Source organism: Scardinius erythrophthalmus (genome assembly GCF_964197995.2).
Source record: "Scardinius erythrophthalmus genome assembly, chromosome: 23".
NCBI lineage: Eukaryota > Metazoa > Chordata > Actinopteri > Cypriniformes > Leuciscidae > Scardinius > Scardinius erythrophthalmus.
In genome coordinates, this window is record NC_138243.1 from 22,736,047 (window position 1) to 22,758,779 (window position 22,733).

Consider the following 22,733-nt stretch of genomic DNA (forward strand, 5'->3'; position numbering starts at 1 on the left):
ACAATTAGTTCACTGTACTAAAATGGCCCCCACAGTCACCAGATCTCAACCCAATAGAGCATCTTTGGGATGTGGTGGAACGGGAGCTTCTTGCCCTGGATGTGCATCCCACAAATCTCCATCAACTGCAAGATGCTATCCTATCAATATGGGCCAACATTTCTAAAGAATGCTTTCAGCACCTTGTTGAATCAATGCCACGTAGAATTAAGGCAGTTCTGAAGGCGAAAGGGGGTCAAACACAGTATTAGTATGGTGTTCCTAATAATCCTTTAGGTGAGTGTATATATATATATATATATATATATATATATATATATATATATATTTTTTTTTTTTCATTTTTTTCCTCCCTCTCATTCATCTCAAAGTTGCGTATCGGTATTTTATAACTGAACACTGAAACGAGTGCAAAGGACATTGAACTGAGCTAAACGAGTCATTTCTGATCCTGACTGAGTTGGTGTGTCATTTGGCATTTCACCTGAAAATTGTCTGCTTTGTTATTTTATTTTATTGTATTTTATTTTATTTTATTTGATCATTTTTTATTGAAATTTTCCTGAAAAAGAGTGAATACAGAGGTTGAGTTACATAATTGTAATTTGAATTTTGAGAGTGAACTGGGTATATTATTTTCACGAAAAAGGAAAGAATCAAAGGAAATTAAAGAGTAATAGCCAAGTCATTTAACTGTTTGTGAATTTTCTTTGAAGCTATTTACCCTTTTTTTTTGTTTGTTTTTTTTTTTTTGTTTTTCCCAAAAACTGAAATGACTTAATACAATATATATAAATAATACTTACCTTTTTCCAACTATATCTGTCTTCTGTGATTATTTCCCTTGTCTTGCTGCAACACTAGCTCAAGAGCGAACATAGCCTTCTTATCTGGTCCAAGACATTGTAATAATAATACTGGTTTATGTAAAGACCGTAGGACGCGCGTGTTACACATGGAATCCATGCTGATTAATGTTGGATTTTTCAGAAGAGTAGTGTGAAGTAAATATGGATAAATGGAAATACTCTGTTTTGACAACTTGTTGGTCGCACTTGGTGACCTCTGCGATTTTCCTATTGTGTTATACTATAAAAACTAGTTTATCACTGCTGTAAATTGACGTAACTAATGGACTTTCTTTCTGCATAGCGCACACATGCAAGCGGTATGTCATTGTGTGTCCTTGGTTTATAGCAAGTGTGCTGCACTCTTCCTGAAAAATTAAGCCAAAGCATTTTGATCGTCCCCTGGTGGCTGCCTGCAGTATAGTTCATAAATCCCTAGCTGCCCTCTCAACGTAATCGAAATGGATGCAAGCCAAACAAAAAAATGCAATTACACTTCAAACTAAATTTTCTGAAGATGGTTTCTGTCATTTTAGGTAGTTCTTATAATTCTGACGTATGTTCAAGTGTTTGATTTACCAGTACATTTGTTTCTATTATGTTATTTGATTATTTGATTCTTTAACAATGGAATATAAACTCATCATTATTTGATTATATGATGCTTTAAAAATGGAGTGAAAGCTCATGATTATTTGATGCTTTAAAAATGTAATGAAAACGTCTGTGATTACTATTGTAACCTCGGTTCCCTGAGAGGTGGGAACGAGACATTGCATAGCAACGCTGCGGGGAACTCCTACCTTCTCCACTTCTGTTGAAATCTTATGGGCTAATGCCAGCTTGGAACAGTTGCGTAGCAATGCTGTGGGAACTGTATTAAATCCCGTCGTGAGAGTAGTGAAGATAAGCCCTGAGAAACGGGGTCAAGCTACACCAACCACGGAAGAGACAGACAGTCAGCCAATAGCCACACCGCTAGGAGTGGCGGCTCCAGGCCCTGTCGTCATCTTTGCCTCCAGATGGGGGAGGGCACCAGCGGCTCGCTGGCGGCAGTGGGCCTCTTCCCCATTATAGCGTGAACCATTTCCCTCCTGGTTCTTAGGGGCAAGGCCCAGGCAGGCGACGCAGTACTCATGTTCGTCGGTTGGGTCGATGGGGCCCACACAAATTTGCCAAGTTGACGCCATCGGATGCATAGAGAAAAAGATTCCTAGTTCTCCTGGTGCAGCTTCCATGATGACAGCGTGAAGAAAGAGATTCTGATGCAATTGTCGCATCCGTGCATTTTATACTGCCCGCGAGCCTGTCAGTATTTGCATACTTCGCGACAATTGGCCAGCTGTTCCAAGCTGGCGTTAGCCCATAAGATTTCAACAAAAGTGGAGAAGAGAGGAGTTCCCCGCAGCGTTGCTACGCAATTTTAGAGTTACCGCTTTTGAAAGGGAACTCATGATTGACAGTTGTGCTTGAGAGTATAGGCGGGGCCTTGATACCGCGGCTCTACATCAGGATCACCACTGAGCAGATTTGGACTCCAGATGACGTAAACACTGAATACGGCAACAACAATTTCTGAGATATTTTGGCTTAATTTTTCTACAGTGGAAGGAAGTGGTGATACATCGTCAATCTTTTATTACAGTCTATGGTTTATAGATTTCTGTTATTATATGGCAAAATATATGTGTGCCATGTATAGGCTATACTGTAGTCTGGGGTTATGTAGGCTAGTTGCTTTTTGTAGTTATTGATTGTATTACTTTTGTTAAATTATAAAAAATATAATATAATAATTGTTAACTGAAATGATCACATTACAACGTCTGGGATCACTCTCAAAAAAAAAAAAAAAAAAAGTTTCCCTTGGATATTTAATTCAGAAACTGTCTGTTAAGTTGATTGCGACCCACAAAACAAATGCAAGCTAATGATTCATTCAAGACATCAATATATTCCTGAATGTGAACATGTATGTTCATAAGGATAAAAAACATGATGCAGAAGCATTTCTAAAACATTTGTAACATTTAAAGAAAATGCAATGAAAAAAAAAGTTATTTTGACTTATTGTTAAGCTTAAATCACTGTATGAAAATGTGAATAATATTTTCAAGGCTTTATTATCAGAATCTTTACTGAAATTATTTGTATATTGTTTTGTTCAAAGAAAGCAATCAAAAAGCAACTTCACCAGGTTTCAGCCAAGAGATATTAAACATATTTACAACACAGTTTCTACAACATTCAAAATCAATCACCCTTGTTAAATTAGATATTTGTTGTATGAACACAGCAGATTAGGTTGAAAACTTTATTTTTTGTTTTGAATTTCTACTAAACTTCATTTTTTTTGTGTGTTCACCTTGCTTCGTTTGAACATTTCTTTTATGGATTGCATGACCTCCTCTGTCTTTAGAGTGTATATAATGGGATCCAGCATAGGTGGCATTGTCTGCGTCAAGGAATTGTTAATTAACCGAGTGTTTGAATTTACAGGTATTGTTAATACTGCAATATTATTGCTTACAATTGGGATATAACCGATTGCCACCAACATGAGATGTGAGGTGCAGGTTTGTATGGCTTTGATTCGATCAGTGCCATGACCAATCCTAAGCAAAGCCAGAGCAATGCAGAAATATGAAATGATGATCAATAACAGCGGTGTGCACATCAGGAGAAAAAAGGTAATTTTTATCATCATAATATTTATAGAATTATCATTACAAGCTAGACTATAGACAAGGTCATGATCACAAAAATAACTATCTATCACATTAGATCCACAAAAAGAGAGTCTATCCAACAAACCTACATATACATACAAATATGTCACAGAAAAAATCCACATAACACCTACACTGTAAAAAAAAAATCTGTAAAAAAACGGTATTATTCCGGCAGCTGGGGCGCCAGAAAATTACCGTAAAATAACGGCAAAAAACAATCTCGTTAAAATACAGTAATTTTCCATAATTAAATAACAGATTATATCTTTAATATTACATTAAATCTTATGTAATTATTGGGATTTTTAATGTTTTAAAAAGTCATATACACATTTAAAACAATTAAATACTGTAAATTTAAGGTTTTATAAAATTATTTTATATAATAATGCTGTCTATCTACAGTAATTTTCTTTTAATATAGTTTTTATGTGTAAAATAACAATGAAATTATGTATAAAAAATGCACACAAGTACATAAATTCAAATACAAATGTTTGTAAATTTACAGTTTTATTTTTTATTTGTACAGATCCAATTTCACAACATCTCTAATTAAGTACTTAATAATAGCAAATGTACAGTCAATTTCTTTTAAATTAACTAAATGTATGAGTACAAATTACCTGCATATTTACAGTATTAGTAATTGAACAAACACTAAACATCAAGATAAGTGATTGATAGGAAATAGAAGCTTAGTATATAATTTAGAACATGTAAAAATATCCACAATAAAAAGCAATTACCGTATACCTTTACAGTATAACTTATTTTAACATTTACAATTACATTTTATCCAAAGTGACTAACCAATTAAGATAATAATTAAAGATAATAAAAAGCAACAAGTGCAGTGACAAGTCCCAGTTAGTCTAGTACAGTACACATAGAAAGGTGTTTTTTTTTTTTTTTTTTTTACAAAGATTTAGTATTATTGGGTGAAGTGTTTATGAAAAAGATGGATCTTTAGCAGTTTCTTGAAAATGTGTTGCGTTGCGCCGGTCATTCCACCACCAGGAAACAGTCCAGGTAAATGTCAGTGAAAGTGGTTTTGTGTCTCTTTGGGATGATGGCACCACAAGGCGCCGTTCACTTGCAGAGCACATGCTTCTGGAGACACACAGATCTGAAGCAGTGAGTTTAGGCATAGGGCTACCTTTAAAGACAACTCTTGCTGCAGCATCTGGATCAGTTGCAGAGGTTTGACTGACACTGGAAGAGCTGCCAGGAGGGCATTACAATAGCCCAGTCTGGATAGAACAAGAGAGTTGTGTAGCTCCGATAGGAAGGGCCTGATCCTCCTAATGATAAGGCAAATCAGCAGGATCACAGCAAGTATGTTTTGGCTGAAAGCTGAACCATAAGCAGTTCTGTCTTGGCAAGGCTGATTTAAAGGGGAAGGTCATTCATCCAGCAAGAATTTTCCATCAGGTAGGCTGAGATGCGAGCAGCAACCGTCAGATCATCTAGCTGGATTAAAAGATATGTGTCATTAAGATAGTAGTGATAGGAAAAGTCATGTTTCTAAATGACAGAGCCCCAATAAGCAAAATGATGTCCGAAAGACTTCCTTTCAATGTCTTTGTTACAAAAATCAAAGGTTGAAATGCCGTCCACTGAGGAGCCAGAATGAAAGTTATGACGTCTTTTTTTGACGTGTTCTGCACGTCCGATATAGACGTTCATCGAACCTTCGTACAAGGTTAAAACTAGTTCAGATGTGGCCATTGTGGACATATTTCAACATCATTTATGGTCTCATTTAGACATAATTACTTTGATTATTGCTGTCAGATGATCTTAGGGAGAATGAACAGAGGTTTAGATGTTGATATTCGTTTAATTTGAAGTGTCACCATTGTGGCGATCCGTGTTTGCTTTAGTTGGGCTCTTGGTCCCCGTTCCTTTTACTTTAACTTTTCTTTGGCTGCTGTAACAGTGTGTTTGTGTAACACAATTGTTGTGGCAGAGAAAGCCAAGAAAAAGTTTGAGGTGTTATCAGTTCAATGTTGATGATGACATAATTATCACAAAAATGGGCCTTTAATATTGTGTTTAAAGTTTTGCGTTTATATTTGCCATTAATAACCAACAACCTTGTGGAACTGCATTATTGGTGCCAAAAACATTAAAATGATCACTTATTTGAAGGTGTATAAAAAGCATGTGCACATGATGTTTTGAGCATGAGTATCATACAGTCACACACAGACATCAAGATTGTGCATATGATTTCCAACAATGGTGACAATTTAAAAAAAGTACAAAACTCATCCTTAATTCCCAAGCTTTTTTTGGTTGTCATCGTTGTTGTGATTCATATCCAAAGTCTTGATGTCTGTGTGTGACTGTATGATACTCTTGCTCAAAACATAATGTGCACATGCTTTTTATACACCTTCAAATAAATACACCTTCACCAATAATGCAGTTCCAAAAGGTTGGTGGTTATTAATGGCAAATATAAACACAAAACTTTAAACACAATATTAAAGGCCCATTTTGTGATAATTATGTCATCATCAACATTGAACTGATAACACCTCAAACTTTTTCTAGGCTTTCTCTGCCACAACAATTGTGTTACACAAACACACTGTTACAGCAGCCAAAGAAAAGTTAAAATAAAAGGAACGGGAACCAAGAGCCCAACTAAAGCAAACACGGATCGCCACAATGGTGACACTTCAAATTAAACTAATATCAACATCTAAACCTCTGTTAATTCTCAGTAAGATCATAAGACAGCAATAGTCAAAGTAATTATGTCTAAATGAGACCATAAATGATGTTGAAATATGTCCACAATGGCCACATCTGAACTAGTTTTAACCTTGTACGAAGGTTCGATGAACGTCTATATCGGACGTGCAGAACACGTCAAAAAAAGACGTCATAACTTTCATTCTGGCTCCTCAGTGGACGGCATTTCAACGTCTGATTTTTGTAACAAAGACATTGAAAAGAAGTCTTTCGGACATCATTTTGCTTAGTGGGTAGTTAAAAAAATTTAAAAAAGAAAGAAAGATGGGTGGAATCTAACACAATCGTAATCTTGCTGTAGAAAATCCAAACCTTGTGCATACTTTTAGTGCAATCATATGGAATTATGAACATATGGAATCAGAACCGTTATGATTTTTATGTTTTAATGAATTCTTCCCATACCTTGTTTGCCATGATCATCTGCTTTCCACGTGACCTGAAATCACACACACACACACACACACACACACACACACACACACACACACACACAAGTTATTTTAAAACTCAGTATTAGATTTACACATGTCAGAATATGTTCCATTGGGACAATGCAAAAACTCAAATGACTATGATCTTGAAGCTGAGCTGGAAAGGCTAACAGTAATATTTTGAGCTGCCATGTGATTTTAGCTAAGTTACATTTATAGAAAGTAATGTTAAATGAATATGATTTACTGTGACCAAGCTGCACACCTAGGTCCTAGGGGTTCATCATGTTGTATTCATATTCTAGTAGTCCTGTATCATCAACAAGTACGTTAAGTTACAGTATTTCGATTTCTTAACGGTCTTAATAAAGTTAGTCATGTTAACTATTACGAAATAAACAAAAGAAACACGGTAGGCCTATTTTTAGTAAAACTGTGGCTATTAGAATGGTAAAAAATAAGCTAAAAACGTGTTTACTACAATTTTATTATAATAAAATAAAGTATGTTTTTTAAGAGAAAAGTTTTCAGCTTCCAGACAGTGTTTCAAAATATCCCGCCATTTATTGGTTTAATGTTACTGACTATCATAACGAAGATTTTATACACAATTATGGACTTTAATATGAATAACAAGTCTACTAAAGATTGTTTTAGGTCTTTAAGTTAACAAGTAGAGATGTGGGTTGGGTTCAACTGATCTTTCTTAACACAGATCGATAATTAAAAAACGCATGCTGCATTTTCAGTGTTTTGCCCTGACCCAGTTATAACTGAACATCATTTAAGAATGCTAACGTTAGCATGGAAACTGTCTAACCACTTAACACAAATGTAATATAAAATATCGTACACACATGTAGTATGAGACTCTTACCTCAGCCGTTGATCGGTCGGGATGAGGTCTGCTGTGACGACGAACCAGGCCACCGGGCGCGTTATTTCTGGACTGACACCCAGACTACAAACAACTAATATGTGTTCAGCGCTCCTGCTCACGGCTGGCTGCTTCTGTCGAATACGATTATAGCTTTTAACCACTGTGATCACAATCCACCGGTACTTCACTCACGAGCGTAGACTGAAACTTCAAATCTCCCGCTTTGCCCTTGACACAGATCGACGACAGAGACAGATCTGTAGCTAACTGTTGTGGGAGGGACTAGCAGCAACGAACCGTAATGGCGGATAATTTCAATCTGCGCGCGCGCGCGCGGGCACACACACACACACACACACACACACACACACACACATACAAACGCACACAAAGCCACGCAGATTTGGAAAAACGATTAATAAAAGACATAAAATATAGGCCTAAATGAATTTTTCGGGCAAATAGCCTACAAATGATGATCAAAATGAACATCTATTTGCAAGACAAAATTAAAAGACTATAAATAATTAAATAGGCTTGCCTAATGTGTGTACAAATCTTAAAACTCACTTTAACCCCCACATGCTTAATAATCTTTAAGGAAAACATGTTTAGTGACTGCTGATTTCTGCAGTTATACCTTATTTTCTTTGTTTTCTAATTCCACAGAAATAATCTGTAAAATATTACTTAATTTTTTATGTAAAATTACACATAACCCTATAAAATTACAGAGAATTTCCTTTAAAAAACGTAAAATTAATGTAAAACCAAAATAAAAGCAATTACCTGTAAATTTAATAGTGGACCTTTAAATTACAACAAATATCTGTAAAATAACAGGTATTCACTGTATAATGACAAAACGACAAAATTCTGTTAAAAAATACAGACTGTTTCCTGTAAATTTCTATGATCAGAAACATGGCTGTTTCAGTTACAATAGCATGATACCGTAGAGGAAAACAAATAGCAATCAGTCTGTCATAAGCCAAGACAAGTAGTGTCAAAGACTGCAGATTCATGAAATGATACACAAAAAACATATTTGCCAAACACGCTTCATATGAAATCTCCTGGTGGTCAAACAAAAATGTGTCAATGACTTTTGGAATCAAAGCCGAGCTTCCACACAGATCAGAAAGGGCCAGATGGAATACAGCAATGTATTTGGCTGTGTGAAGTCTGCGTGCCAAATAAATGATACACATGGTAAATGAATTCCCTAAAACAGTCACAACATACACCAAAGACAAGAACACATAGTAGTATTTCACATGTGGAACACTAGAAAAGCCTTTGATGAAAAATGTTGCTGGACGAACAAAGGTGACATTAGCAGAGGAGTTTGACTGAATGGAGCTCATGATGGCTGTGTTCTGGCTTTTTGTGTCACCTGTGATTAAGAACTATAATGGAATTATAACAGAGAATATTCAAATAAAATGTTAATTTCCAGTCAAAGTACATTTAAAATGTTTGGATATTCTTTGACATAACCCTATTGAACCTATGTCATTCTAGTATAAGTATTAGAGAGAAAAGAGAAGAAACATGGTTCATACTCTACCTTCTACTAAGCTGCCAGAATCTCATTATTATACCAGCTATCAGACACATTTATAACAGATCATTGTCTTGAGCTTGGGACTTCAGTTGATTTTCCCTATAGACTTGAGAAAGAAGGGGCAGGAGTGAAGCAACAGTGCCACTGGTCCAGAAAGCTCCTCTTTTTTCCTTTGCTTCCAATTAATTCCCCAATTAAAGCCCACACAAACCAACTTCTTATTACAGAACATCTCATTACTCCGCATTTCATGATTCAGTCTGTCCTATGTCCAAAATGGGACGGGAACCGTCATCTTGGTCAGTGCCCGGACAATAGCCTAGTATGCTGCCTTATAACATGATTTATGCCAAAATACTTAAAAAAAGGCAACTCACTGCTCGAAGGCTGAGCTATTGGACCTATTTGAACAACTTGGGTGAATGACAGCAAAGCGGCAGCAGTAGCAGCAGCAGCGGCAGCAACGCCAGCGCTATTGTTTATCACAGTAACGCAGAGAAAAACAGTGACAGTGCCAGTGCCTTACACATCACAGGATAATATAATACCTAAATTGCAATAGTACGGTGACCACATCGGAATCGCCAACTACTTCACATCTCCTATAAACACACTTCAAAGTGCTTTCCAAGGGTTACCGCCCGTGCTGGGCCCATGTGACAACAAAGCCCAACTCCACTTCCTAAGAAGGGGATTCTGGGTGGTTACCAAGCAGAACTCTTTGATGGTTAAACACACTCCATGAATAAAACATGATCAGTCACTCATCCAGATCATTCAGCATGCAAGCTTCACTCATTTTAGAGGGGAGAGAGTCGCAATCACACATTCCATAATGTACACAGATTTTTTCATTCATTTCTCATATTTTCTCATTCAAGTTAATTGTGCCTATGAAGCAATCTCAGAAACACCCGTGATGAGGGCTATCTGAATACAGTAGTAAGCCTTCCCAAGGTGCACTGAAATAATTAGTCTTCCGGCCAGCTTGCGAGAGGATCTCTTCCAGTGCGAGCAGTTTGAGGGAACGAATTGATAATGCACTCATAACGCTGGGGCGTTTCATAGCTTCATAACGCAGTTGAAACGGGGCAACCCTTGCTTTGTATATGTAACCTGCCGCTTCCAGACGGAGGGCACAGACTGAACTAGAGAAAACAATTCTGATTCTTCCAGCTTTGTCACACCACACAGCGGAACATCACTTCCCTCGCAATGGAAAAGGGTGTTATTTCTGCCACAAGTTTTCTGGTTTCATAGCTGGCTCAGGCCAAATAGTAGGTAGTGCTACGCATAGAGGAAGAGTGCTGAAAACAGTGGCATAGCCGATGAGAGAACAGAGAATGGCCGGAGCATTTTGTGCTTTATACTAGACAGATCATTGTTCTATGCTGGGGGGAGAGCTATATATGACTGAGGTGTGCGTTTTGAGAGTGAGCGAGTGGCCCGAAGCACATCGTGCTTTATGTCAGACAAACCACAGCTTCGAGATGAGGGCTGCTCACACTCCATGAGTGAGAAAGTAACTGAAGTGCTTCATGCTCTGTATAAAGCAGGTAGCTGCTCTGAAGCTGGGGGCTGCATATATTGTGTGAATGAGTAAGTGGCAGAAGCTTTTTTGCGTTTGTGCACGAAAGACAACTGCTCTGAGGCAGGGGCTTGGTTATGCCACGTGAGTTGCTCTGAGGCAAGGGGCTGATGTGACGGCAAAGGGGAATGCGGGAATTGACCGGCGCAATCCCATCACCCAAGCTTCCTGCATTAACTTAAGCTGCCGCGGCTTTAGCCTCCGCAACTCGGCGGCAGAAGGAAAGAGCATGTGAGCGGACCTTATCTTCCTCTGAAGAGTGTACCTCAGTGTACCTTAGCTTCTCGAAGACACCATAGTGTCGATTCACCAGATACCAGATTCGAAAGATCTGAGGCAATTGCGCTTGATGCTGAGCTATATTGTGGTTGGACCTGCTCCACACAGTTGCAATAATGTGATTCAATCAGGTTTCAGCAGTTTCTGAGAAAAGCAGTTTCCTCAAAGCATCAGCTATGGCGCAATGTCGAGAGACCTACCTCGAAAGGGAAACACAATTTAAACACATAAAAGAGCACGTGCACCTAACAGGCAATGTTATGCTTATGGGCGCTTAGATGCCTTTTTTGTCAACTTCTTTGTCTCATGCTGGGATATCCGCGATTTTCCAAATGTGTTTTACTATTTGTAAGGAACCACCCGTCGACCCAACGACTGAATCTAACGGCGTGGGCAAGGGTATAATGTGTGTATGCCTTTTCAGCGCTCTGGTGAAGTTCATTTAATTTCTAGAATTTAGTTTAAATTTATTTTAAGCTCGGGGCTTAATCTGACTCCAATTTCTAATGATTATTACATTTAGATTGTGTTTCTAATTAGGAACTAATCATAAATATTGATTATGCATAAAGTTAGATATTTGATTATTCTGGGTATCCCATACTTTCCATTATTTGTTCATTAGGGACCTGATGTCACACAGAGACTGCACATCGGCCGAATCGTGAGCTCATGGACACAAACTCGTCAGGTCAGATCTTAGTCAGAGGATGCAAAGTGAACTATTTACCTTTAAGTAGGCCGCTCCCTGCTTGCTCATAACAAAAGATGTAAGAAAAAAATTATAGCCACGAAACTGGAACTTGCTTAGTCAGTTATAGTCAGAAATTGGAAGGTTCCAGATTATGTGCCCCATGCTCCATTCATTGGGCCTTCGGTATGATCTAGTCTGAGCACAGATTTGCGGTAACACCAGACTCCACTTTAATCTACTAGATTAATAATACAATAATTGACCTATGGCTAAGCCACGCCCCCTTCACTGACTCGGACAAACAGTCAACATTCGGTGACAGGCGCTATGGCAGCTGTCACAGTAGGAGACATTTCACAGGAGGCAATTGATGATTTTTGGAGACAGAAAGATTACATCTCGAAGTAACCAAAAGGGCCTTAACTAGCATTGGAGGGTTATATTAATAATTTTATTGTTGAGAAGGTAAGTGACATGATGTACAAAGCAGCTAGAAGCTAACGTTAACGTTTTCTAATGTTAGGCTAACGTTAGCCTAACGTTACGTTAGAGATGTTAAAGATAGCGTTCAAATATGTTGTTGACTTACATTAGAACAGATGTAGACATCCTTGTTTAATTTATCCACGTTTAGTTGGTGTTGTGGTCTACCGCATAACTTAATCCAGAGCAGACACTTATCTTGGTTGAGATGTGGCTTGGGAAAGGGTAAAAAATACACACCGTCGCCCAGCCTCTCGGGATACCGAGAGTGTCGGAGTTGCATGTACCCCATGCACACCGTTTGACCATTTTAAACTTAAAATGACAAGAAAAAACATATAAAAACGAATGAAAACTGACTAACTGCAATGCATTTCAATGGACGTGGAAGCAAAGAATATCCGAGTGTATTGGGTTAGCTATGCGCACTGTGATTGGCTCATCACGTTTGGGGGGCGTGGCTTAGCCATAGGTCAATTACAAAATATTACAAAATAAACCAAATATATAATTTTATTTGTCAAGGAAAAAATGTATTATGCCAATTATTTAAGTAAACAATAAGCCAATACAAAAATAATAAATACATAAATGAATTTAAGAGTAAGAAATGCATACCTGACAATGAGACACACAGTGATGTTGTGAGTGTTTTTAAGACACTGACACAGCACTGCATGGGGTTCTTTTGACAACAGAATTTCCCAAAGACTATTTTGTCAGTTTCCCTTAAATACCTAGACCAGAACAAAAGAGTTGTAAATATTTACTACACAAATATGTTTGGAATTGTGTTGGGCCTATTCATGTACCCCAGAGGGTTACACCTAGTTTCGGGGTAGAGGAGAGGATAATCAGATATCTTTAAGAGACACCACCCACTACAAGAAAACAGAATTCTAAGTTTTCAATCTTTTTCATAAAACAAATGACTGCTGTGAACAATTACCAATTTACCAATCACACTAAGACATTTAGGGCCCTATCTTGCACCTAGCGCAATTGACTTTGTACACTGACGCATGTATCATTCCTATTCTGCACCCGCGCACAGCGGACTTTTCCCTCCACAGACGCACGTCGGTAAACTAGGAAATACACTTGCGCTCCCTGGGGCGGTTCAGCGCAAAGAGGAGGCGTGTTCCGGTGCAGACGTTCCAGCAGCAGTTTTCATTTTTGCAAATCATACATTATTACATTAGATAGATAGATAGATAGATAGATAGATAGATAGATAGATAGATAGATAGATAGATAGATAGATAGATAGATAGATAGATAGATAGATAGATAGATAGATAGATAGATAGATAGATAAAGGAGAGGGAGTCGGTAGAGGGAGGATGCATAGATATACAAGGAAAGAAGTTTGTTGTTGTCCCATGCTTTTTCTTTGAGATCTTCTCTCCAGATTAGTGAGTTTTATTGTTTTAATGCAGGGGGGTTAATCTCAGCTTTTGTCTTAGCAGGAAAACCAAGTCTTACACCATAGAAACTGTAACTGCTGTAAAATAACGTTATTCAGACTTTCTTCATGCATAGCTCAAAAACCAGATAAATCAAGATTTTTTATTATCAAATTGTTATTGCAGTCCAAAAATAGTGTCTTGCCATCTGGTATGTCATTATATTGTTTATGTGGGTTTAGAGTCCATCCCTGGATATTTAATTCAGAAACTGTTTGTGGGTCACGGTCATCATATAGCTCAAACAAAGGCCAGCTAATGATTCATTCAAGACATCAATATATTCTGGAGTGTGAATATGTTTGTTCATCAGGATAATAAACATGATGCAGAAGAATTTCTAAATAACCTTTAATATTTAAAGCAAATATGATGAAAAATTGTTCTTTCAATTTACTTATTTTTAAGCTTAAATCAATGGATGAAAATGTGGATACTATTTTCAAGGCATTATAATTTGGAATCTTTACTGAAATTTTATATAGGCCTATAGTTTTCAAACAAAGGAAGCAATCAGAAAGCAGCTCATCTAGGTTTCAACCCTGAGGTTTTAAACATATTTGGCCTGTTAACACAGTTTACACAGCTTCTGTTACAACATCGAACATACAAAATCAATCAACTCTGTTAAATAAAATATTTGTTAAATGATCATCTGATTAGGTTTAAACCCGTAATTTTTGTTTTGAATTTCCCCTAGTACACTTTGTTCTTTTTGTTGTGTTCACCCTACTTCGTTTGTATAGTTCTTTTATGGATTGCATGACCTCCTCTGTCTTTAGAGTGTATATGATGGGATTCAGCATAGGTGGTATTGTCTGCGTCAGGGAATTGTTAATTAACCTGGGTGTTCGGATGGATAGGTGTTGTTACAGCTGCAATATTATTGCTTATAAGTGGGATATAACCGATTGCCACCAACATGAGATGTGAGGTGCAGGTTTTCATGGCTTTGATCCTTTCAGCACCATGAGCAATCTTAAGCAAAGCCAGAGCAATACAGAAATATGAAATAATTATCAGTATCAGTGGTGTGCACATTAGGAGACCAAAGCTAATTTTTCCCATCATAATGTTTATAGAATTATCATTACAAGCTAATTTATAGACAAGGCCTTGATCACAAAAATGACTATCGATCACATTAGATCTACAAAAAGAGAGTCTATTCACAGAACCTACAAGTACAGAAAAATATGTCACAGAAAAAATCCAAATAACACCTATGATCAGAAACATGACTGTTTTAGTAATAATAGCATGATACCGCAGAGGAAAACAAATAGCAACCAGTCTGTCTTTAGCCAAGACAAGTAGTGTCAAAGACTGCAGATTCATGAAATGATACACAAAAAACATATTTGCCAAACACGCTTCATATGAAATGTCCTGGTGCTCGAATAAAAATGTGTCAATAAGTTTTGGAATCAAAGCCGAGCTTCCACACAGATCAGAAATGGCCAGATGGAAAACAGCAATGTATTTGGCTGTGTGAAGTCTGCGGGCCAAATAAATGATACACATGATAAATAAATTCCCTAAAACAGTCACAACATACACCAAAGACAAGAACACATAGTAGTATTTTGCATGTGGGACATTAGAAAATCCTTTGATGAAAAATGTTGCTGGACGAACAAAGGTGACATTAGCAGAGGAGTTTGACTTCATGGAGCTCATGATAGCTGTTGTCTGGCTTTTTGTGTCACCTGTGATGAAGAACTGTTATAAAAATGCACACAATAACATAGAATATTCAAATAATGATTTAATTTACAGTCACAGTACATTAATGAACAAAAATATTTAGTTGTTCTTTGATATATTCATTTTGAATTAATAATAAAACAGTTCATGCGGTAAATGCTTTAGAGAAAAAAAAAAGAAGAAACATGGTTCATAATCTACCTTCTACTAAGCTCCCAGCATATTATTATTCTACCTGTAATCAGAGATATTTATGGAAGATCATTGTCTTGAGCTTGGGCTTTAGTTGATGGAGCAACGCTTCTCCCTGTAGACTTGATAAGAAAATCAATGCAAGCATGTGAACTGTGCCACCATCTATATTAAAACACCTTTTCTTTTCTTTTCTTTTCTTTTCTTTTCTTTTCTTTTCTTTTCTTTTCTTTTCTTTTCTTTTCTTTTCTTTTCTTTTCCAAGTATCAAAGAATGTGTGTGTGTGTGTGTGTGTGTGTGTGTGTGTGTGTGTGTGTGTGTGTGTGTGTGTGTGTGTGTGTGTGTGTGTGTGTGTGTGTGTGTGTACTTGTACAACTATCTTTGTGAGGACCAGTTTGAGTTTTAGACCATTGGAGTGAGGACAAAGAGAGTAAAGTGAGGACATTTTGGCTGGTCCTCACTTTCTGAGACCCCTTTAAAGGCCTGTTTGAGAGTCAAAACTTGGTTTTAGGGATAAGATTATAATTACGTTAAGGGTAGGTTTAGGGTAAGGGTTCGGGTTAGGCACTTAGTTGTGTTGGGTAAGGTTAGGGTAAGCGGCTAGAGATTACATTGTGTCAATGAATGTCCTCATAAAGATAGATGTACAAGAGTGTGTGTGTGTGTGTGTGTGTGTGTGTGTGTGTGTGTGTGTGTGTGTGTGCAGGGCTGGACTGGGACAGAAAATCGGCCCTGGCATTTTGGCCCAGACTGGCCCACTACATATGATCATAAACACAGTCCCGGCTCCAGGACAAACTACTTGGGGGGGCTTTTACAATTCTTAGGTGGGCTTTTACAATTCTTAGGTGGGCTTGCGTGACGGGGGGGGGGGGGGGGGGTTGGTTGGGGGGTGTTGGGGGGTTAAGACGTGCGCGAAATGTGCTTGTTGTCCATCATTCTGCGCAATTGTTGAAAAAGATAAACGTCACGTCGCAACATTTGAAATATTTGCGTTTTAAACTATGAAGGCAAGCACTTTGAGCAAGAGTTATGTCGGTGAAGAAGTACTATCAAATCCCATTCAATTATTCACTATAGAAAGTGAAACTAAAAACTGACCGATGAGAGCTGAATCTACTCAACGTGCTGATAACGTATAGGCCTAACCTTAATTTATTTTCTTAATATTTCTCTTGTGGCCCATGGTGAATTTTTTTTTTATTATTATTTCGTGTTAAACACGTTGTTTTTTAAATGAGGACTAATATAACATCTTCATCGCTGCGCGTCGGTTATGCAGTGCGCTATGAGATTATTGCGGGGCTAATTAATTGTAATATTGATAATAAAAGTAGCCTCATAATAATAATTGTAACAGACCTTATGTTTGATTGTGTATATGATGCATTAATTCTGGATGTGCTGGCGCTTGTTCTGTGTGTCTGTGCAATGCATTTTCCCCTCGGGGCTTGCGTAGATACGCAATTAAGGTCATGCATTGCGTACTTGGGGTGTCACGGTCTTCGGGTTTTCCTCTCACATGTGTGTGAGACGTTTAATAGCCTAAAGTAAAGAACAGCTCAGGCAGTTCTCGACTCGTTTATTGTTATCTTATTCATAAAGTGTTTAGGCGAACCCTGCACGAACACTCAGTCACATAATCATCATTCAGATCACCGCAAGGGGGGGCTTGAGATCATCTTAGGGGGGGCTAAGCCCCCCCCAAGCCCCCCCTTGACGCCGGGCCTGCATAAACACCACCCATCTTTGCACGCCTTTGAATATGTTTTTGTTTAACTCCTATTCATTAAAACCGCTAATGCCATGTAATGAGTGAGAATAAACGAGTGAGAGTTAACAGATGAAATAAGTACAAAATTGTAATTTATTAATACAGTCGAACTATACTCCACAGTGATGAATCCAAAAAACAAGCTATAAGCTGCATTGACATAGTGTTTCTCAAAGGAATTTTGGTAAAACTGTGGTGGGTGGACCTCTAGGGGGGTTTGGGGGCATGGTCCCCCTAAGAATTTTTTTTGCATTTTAATGTTAAATTCATCAATCTGGTGCAGTTTGAGGGTTCAAAATTAAAAGCTCCAACCCATATTCAGTGTGCAAGTATAACAAAGAAAACAAATCAAACCTCTTTTAATAACAGTGTCAGTCTATATTACACTACTACATAATAATAGTTATAATATTAATCTCATGATAGTAGCCTATATATTGTAAAAAATAATGCACCGAAAAATAAAGAAAACTTTCATAATTAGTTTTGTACTAATTTCTAAACTTGAAAGAGATAAGCACATGATCTTTTATTTTGACGGAAACTGCATCGAGCTTTTATTTTGGCGGAAAACATGGATACAAACGTGTCTCATTAAACTTCTAGTTAATTGCTGTAATTGTCAACTATGCAGATGTGGAAATAATCTGTAACCGGGTTATGGGTTCCTACACTCATAGCCAAAGTGTTTTGAAAGTAGTTCTGCTTACCGCGGACTCTACGTTACACTTTCTCATCTCTCTCTCCTGATCCTCCTCACTATCCTCATCATCAGCCACTGGAGCTGATGAAGGTCCTGCTGCTGCAGAAAACACATATATCTTGACACATTTTACTGCGTCTGCTTGAAGGGCCTGTATCTATTTTTCACGCTATTTCTCTGCACATTCCTTGCGTTTCCTCTCCATCTCTCAGACTATTTTGACAGATACACACTTGACACTGCACGCTCGCTCAGAGCCCAGAGGGGGAGGTGTTTAATGATGTGATTGGGCCAGCCCAGTGTCAATCAAGATAACAACCAATGGGCCGCTGATCTACGCGTTTCATGGGCCGGTCTGTCAGTGGAAAAAAAAACTAACACTTACTTTTTTTTTGACCAATGCATTACACCGGCACTAACCCAGCGCTGTCAATTAAACAAAACAAAACGAATGGGCCGCCGATGTACGAGTTTTATGGGCCGTCAAAAAAAAAAAAAAAAAAAAAGTATGAGATGTATCGGCCCAAAAGCACGTCGGCCCACCGGGCATTTGCCCGGTATGCCAGATTACCAGTCCAGCCCTGTGTGTGTGTGTGTGTGTGTGTGTGTGTGTGTCATAGACTGTAAAAAAAGATTGACGACGCACCTTTGCTCTCTTTAATTGTAGTAGTGTCCCAATATGTTGTTGTGTCTCTGTTATCTTGAGTCTCAAGTCTGCTCAGAAGTGAGCGTGAAGTGGGGCTGCGATATCAAGTCCCACTCCCGCAGAATCTGTTAGTACAGTTTATTGCAGAACAGCTCATTTCAGGGCTGCCAACTCTCACGCATTCAGCGTGACACTCACGCAATTGACACTTTTCACACGCTCTCACGCCACACATACATTTTCTCACGCACAGAAAAATAGCGAAACAAAGAGGACACGGAGACTTACCAAAATGTATATTCCTCACACATAATATCGATCAATAAGTGTTTTTCAACCGTGGAAAGGGATCAATAAAACAGCTGGAGAACAATTATGTCACATAACATTTACCTATCTTGTGTACCTAATATTTATCCAAATGAGTCAATATTAAATCAAATCACAAGAATTGAATTGAATTGAAATCGTGAAATTTGTGTCAAGCAATAAAATAAAATAAACCTAGCTTACCAGAAATTGTACCATTTAAACATTGTAACATGTTGTCACTAAACCTAATAAAATTCAGTTTAGTTACTAAAATGTTTTGACAATCACAATACATTTATTGTGATGTGATTGATAATGTGATGTGATGATTTTTTTTTTAAATAAATAGTTGGTGCCTCAGTGACTACTTCATTCTAGTAGTGTCAATCATGGTGTCACACACCCGTTTTTATAGCATCAAAAAACTAAAATAAAACTTATTTAAAGAAGGAACACTTGAACTAACATCAGCATCATTAAAACTGCATAAAATGACAGAAACCATCTTTGGCAAAAAATGTTTTGAAGTAAAAAATTTGATTGTTTAGTTTGTCTCACATCCATTACATTAAATGAAGAGGGCGGGGTTTATTGACTATACTGCATCCAATCACCTGGGGGCGATCAAGATGCTTTGGCTTAACTTTTCAGGACTCGTGTGGCACATCTCATGTTGGTGCCAATTTGGTTATATCCCATTTTTTAAGCTGTCGGTCTGTTAAAGGCAAATGGTATAGTATCTGCAGGTCGGAGTAGTGGGAGTGCCTAAAGGTCTTGTGAAAGCTGCCTTTTAGGGTATGGGGTAAGGTTAGTTTCTGCTGTAGAATTGTGTACCATTATGACCTGCAGCTACTGTTAACAAACATCCCGACACGGTCCGGGCAACGTTTAGAATTTTAAATATGTGCTGCATTCTTTCCTCTCAATAACAAAACAAACACCACAAAAATGACAGCAGTGAGAAAGCAGCAGTTAAGACAACATATGATCATAGTGATGTATACGTTTCAATGTTTCATGCTTTTTGGACATGCACATCATAATAAATACTTGCTAAATCTAATAATTCTGTTCAAAATGTGTTGCAGTTTTAAAAAATAAGCTCGTTTTTACATTGGAATTTCTCAAAAGCATGATTTTCTGAGCCGATAATTAAGCAAATAATAAGATATCAAGGTTAAATTTCTACAGAATGATGTTTACAATATGTTGGATGATTTTATATAGAAAACAGTGACTCAAAAAAAAAAAATTCACAGGCAGGGTCACAAATACTTTCACAGACATTTTCATTGAATGTTTTATAGAAAAACACTGTTATTTTACAGACTTTTCCTGAAATATTACAATCAAACACCTTCACTGTAAAATGTAAATCTAATGTATTTAATGTATTTAACCATTAGCTTTCAATAACACGTGCATGAACTAACATAACCATAGACATCACTGTTTGGCTACTACACAGTTAGTATCTTTTACACAAAGCAACATGCAGCACAACATCAATGTTTTTTGGCCCATCCTCGACTAAAGCACAAGCTCTACTTTAATGTGGTAACCTCATAAAACCCATAAAATCCCAACATAACAGAACATCAAACACTAACAGATATATCTAGATCTCAGCAGAGGATGATTACTCCAAAAACAGCATTACCAGCTTCAATTAACCAGTTTGACTTTATTTATTTCATATTATGTACAAAAGTTTTTATTGAAAATAAACAGAGGTTTAGATGTTGATGCCTTATTGAAAAATAGTTACGTTTGAAATCACCGTTGTGGTGATTAGTGTTTTCGAAAACTGGGTGATGTTGGCCACTTGTTGATAACAATTATCATGCCTGATTCATAAAATCCAGAGTCAAATATACCTGTTAATTTCACATTATTAATTATAGTAGCCCTGTGATATTGTTTCATGAGTGTTCTGACAATCAGATATTGTGAAAGATTTTATAACATCATTATGTAGAAAATGTTTAGAGCTACTACATTTAGACTTGTGTGAATATCAACAATGGTGACAATCAACAAAAAGCTTTTTTGAGACTTTACAGTAGCTTGTTTTCTGATGTTCAAAGTTCATCTGTTTATCTGAATTATTTGTTGACTGTCAGCATTGTTAAGATGTATACACTGATTCTAGGTCAAAACTGCATAATGAGTTAAACATTCTTTCAAAACATCACAACATTGCAGGATCTCTTGTGGTAGTATAGAGCTACAATACACAATAATGTAAAATTAAGAACTAATATATCAAGTGATTAGGCTCTAGATGAGATCAGTGAATCGGACCACTACATGATGATTATGTCAGTTAGCCAACATCACCAGATCACATTTTCTCTTGGCTCGTCTGACCATAACAAGCATGCTGTCTTATAAATCATATCTGTGTGTCTAAATGATACAGTAGCTCTAAACATTTTCTGCATAATGATACTATGATTAATAATGTGAAATTAAAAGCTAATATATTCAGAGATTTGACTATAGGTGCTATCAGTGGATCAGGCCACTAATTGATGAATATATCATCAACAAGTGACCAACATCACCTCATGTTCTCTTAAATAAAAAAAAAATAAAAAAAGAAGAATTTTAGAGGATTTAATCCTATAGTTATTATGGAGCAGCAAATGACTGGCAGTATAAAAGTTTCTCCAGATCTGTGCTGTGACTGGTCAGCTGACAAGTCCAGTGATGCCTGGCATTTGTTGTAAAACTGATGGACTGAAGGAAGACTGAAAGTCTTTTTTACAGTGCTGTCAGCATGTATACACCAGAGCTGTTCTTAACCTTTCTGTGAGTAAAAGTTTTTAAAGATGTGTGTTAACCTTAATTATCATAATTGATTTTTATGGAAATCATTACAACATTTTCTGTCTATGTCAATATATCTGTTCTTTGCCTTGTAATATTTGTTGAACAGCAATGCCATGTCATTTCAAATGATTTTTTATCACACTGAATAAACACACTTGTTTTTGCCCAGACAGGATGCAGGGTGAACTTAGTGAACTGCTTAGTGCTTAGTGAACTGACCATTTCTACATCAGTGTTTTTTCTGGTATTCCCCACATGAGATACTAGTACATATTTCTGTTTTTTGTCTACTTTATTTCTTTGCTTGGAAAGTCCTACCTCATGTTTGTTATCATTGTGGACCGAAATCTTCACACTCCTAAATATTTAGCTGTCTTTAATTAATCACTGACACACATTTGTGAGAGTATACTCTGTAATCCCTCAGATAGAGGACACATTTTTGTTTGCGAATCAGTTGATTCTGTATGGATTATGCATGTCCAATATGTTCTCTAATATTTAATTTTTTTACAGTGCAGTCTCTAACTCTCGCTGTTCTCTCGTATGACAGATTAGTAGCTATTTGTGTACCACTGAGGTATCATGTGATTGTGAGCCATAGATCAATGCTTGTTATAATTGGTGCTTCATGGACACTTGCACTGTTGCTAACAATCACTGGAGCAATGTTCAAGAGCAGACTTTCTTTCTGCAAAGTTATTGTCACCGTTAACAGTTTCTACTGTGATCATAGCAGTAGAATTTAGCAGATAGCGGGCCTGGAGCGGAGAGCAAAATATTCATCAAACTTAACGGAACACCAGAGGAGGCCAAGGTTTTGGTGA

The 22,733-nt window shown here is 37.3% G+C and overlaps 2 protein-coding genes, 1 long non-coding RNA gene and 1 pseudogene across 4 annotated transcripts; 1 reads left to right on the top strand and 3 right to left on the bottom strand.

The window, feature by feature from the left end:
• Positions 1–3,192: 3,192 nt before the first annotated feature.
• LOC308684072 (olfactory receptor 1E16-like) lies at positions 3,193–9,027 on the bottom strand (the record flags this gene model as incomplete). Its single annotated transcript, XM_081355101.1, has 2 exons — positions 3,193–3,712; positions 8,555–9,027. The coding sequence occupies 2 exons, from the start codon at positions 9,025–9,027 to the stop codon at positions 3,193–3,195; spliced, it is 993 nt and encodes a 330-aa protein (XP_081211227.1).
• LOC308684078 lies at positions 4,844–7,790 on the bottom strand. The gene is made up of 3 exons (XR_014029320.1): positions 7,658–7,790; positions 6,752–6,785; positions 4,844–5,053 (listed from the first exon to the last, which is right to left on the bottom strand). It is a non-coding gene; the product is annotated as an uncharacterized lncRNA (long non-coding RNA).
• A 5,375-nt stretch (positions 9,028–14,402) lies between the features above and the next one.
• On the bottom strand, positions 14,403–15,417 carry LOC308683442 (olfactory receptor 51E2-like; the record flags this gene model as incomplete). Its single annotated transcript, XM_081353914.1, is given in 2 exon segments — positions 14,403–14,576; positions 14,578–15,417. Coding segments are annotated over 2 exon segments (1,014 nt in total).
• Positions 15,418–22,128: 6,711 nt separating this feature from the next.
• LOC308683443 (olfactory receptor 13J1-like) lies at positions 22,129–22,655 on the top strand (annotated as a pseudogene). Its single transcript has one exon. The product of its transcript is annotated as an olfactory receptor 13J1-like (transcript).
• The last annotated feature ends 78 nt before the right edge of the window (positions 22,656–22,733 follow it).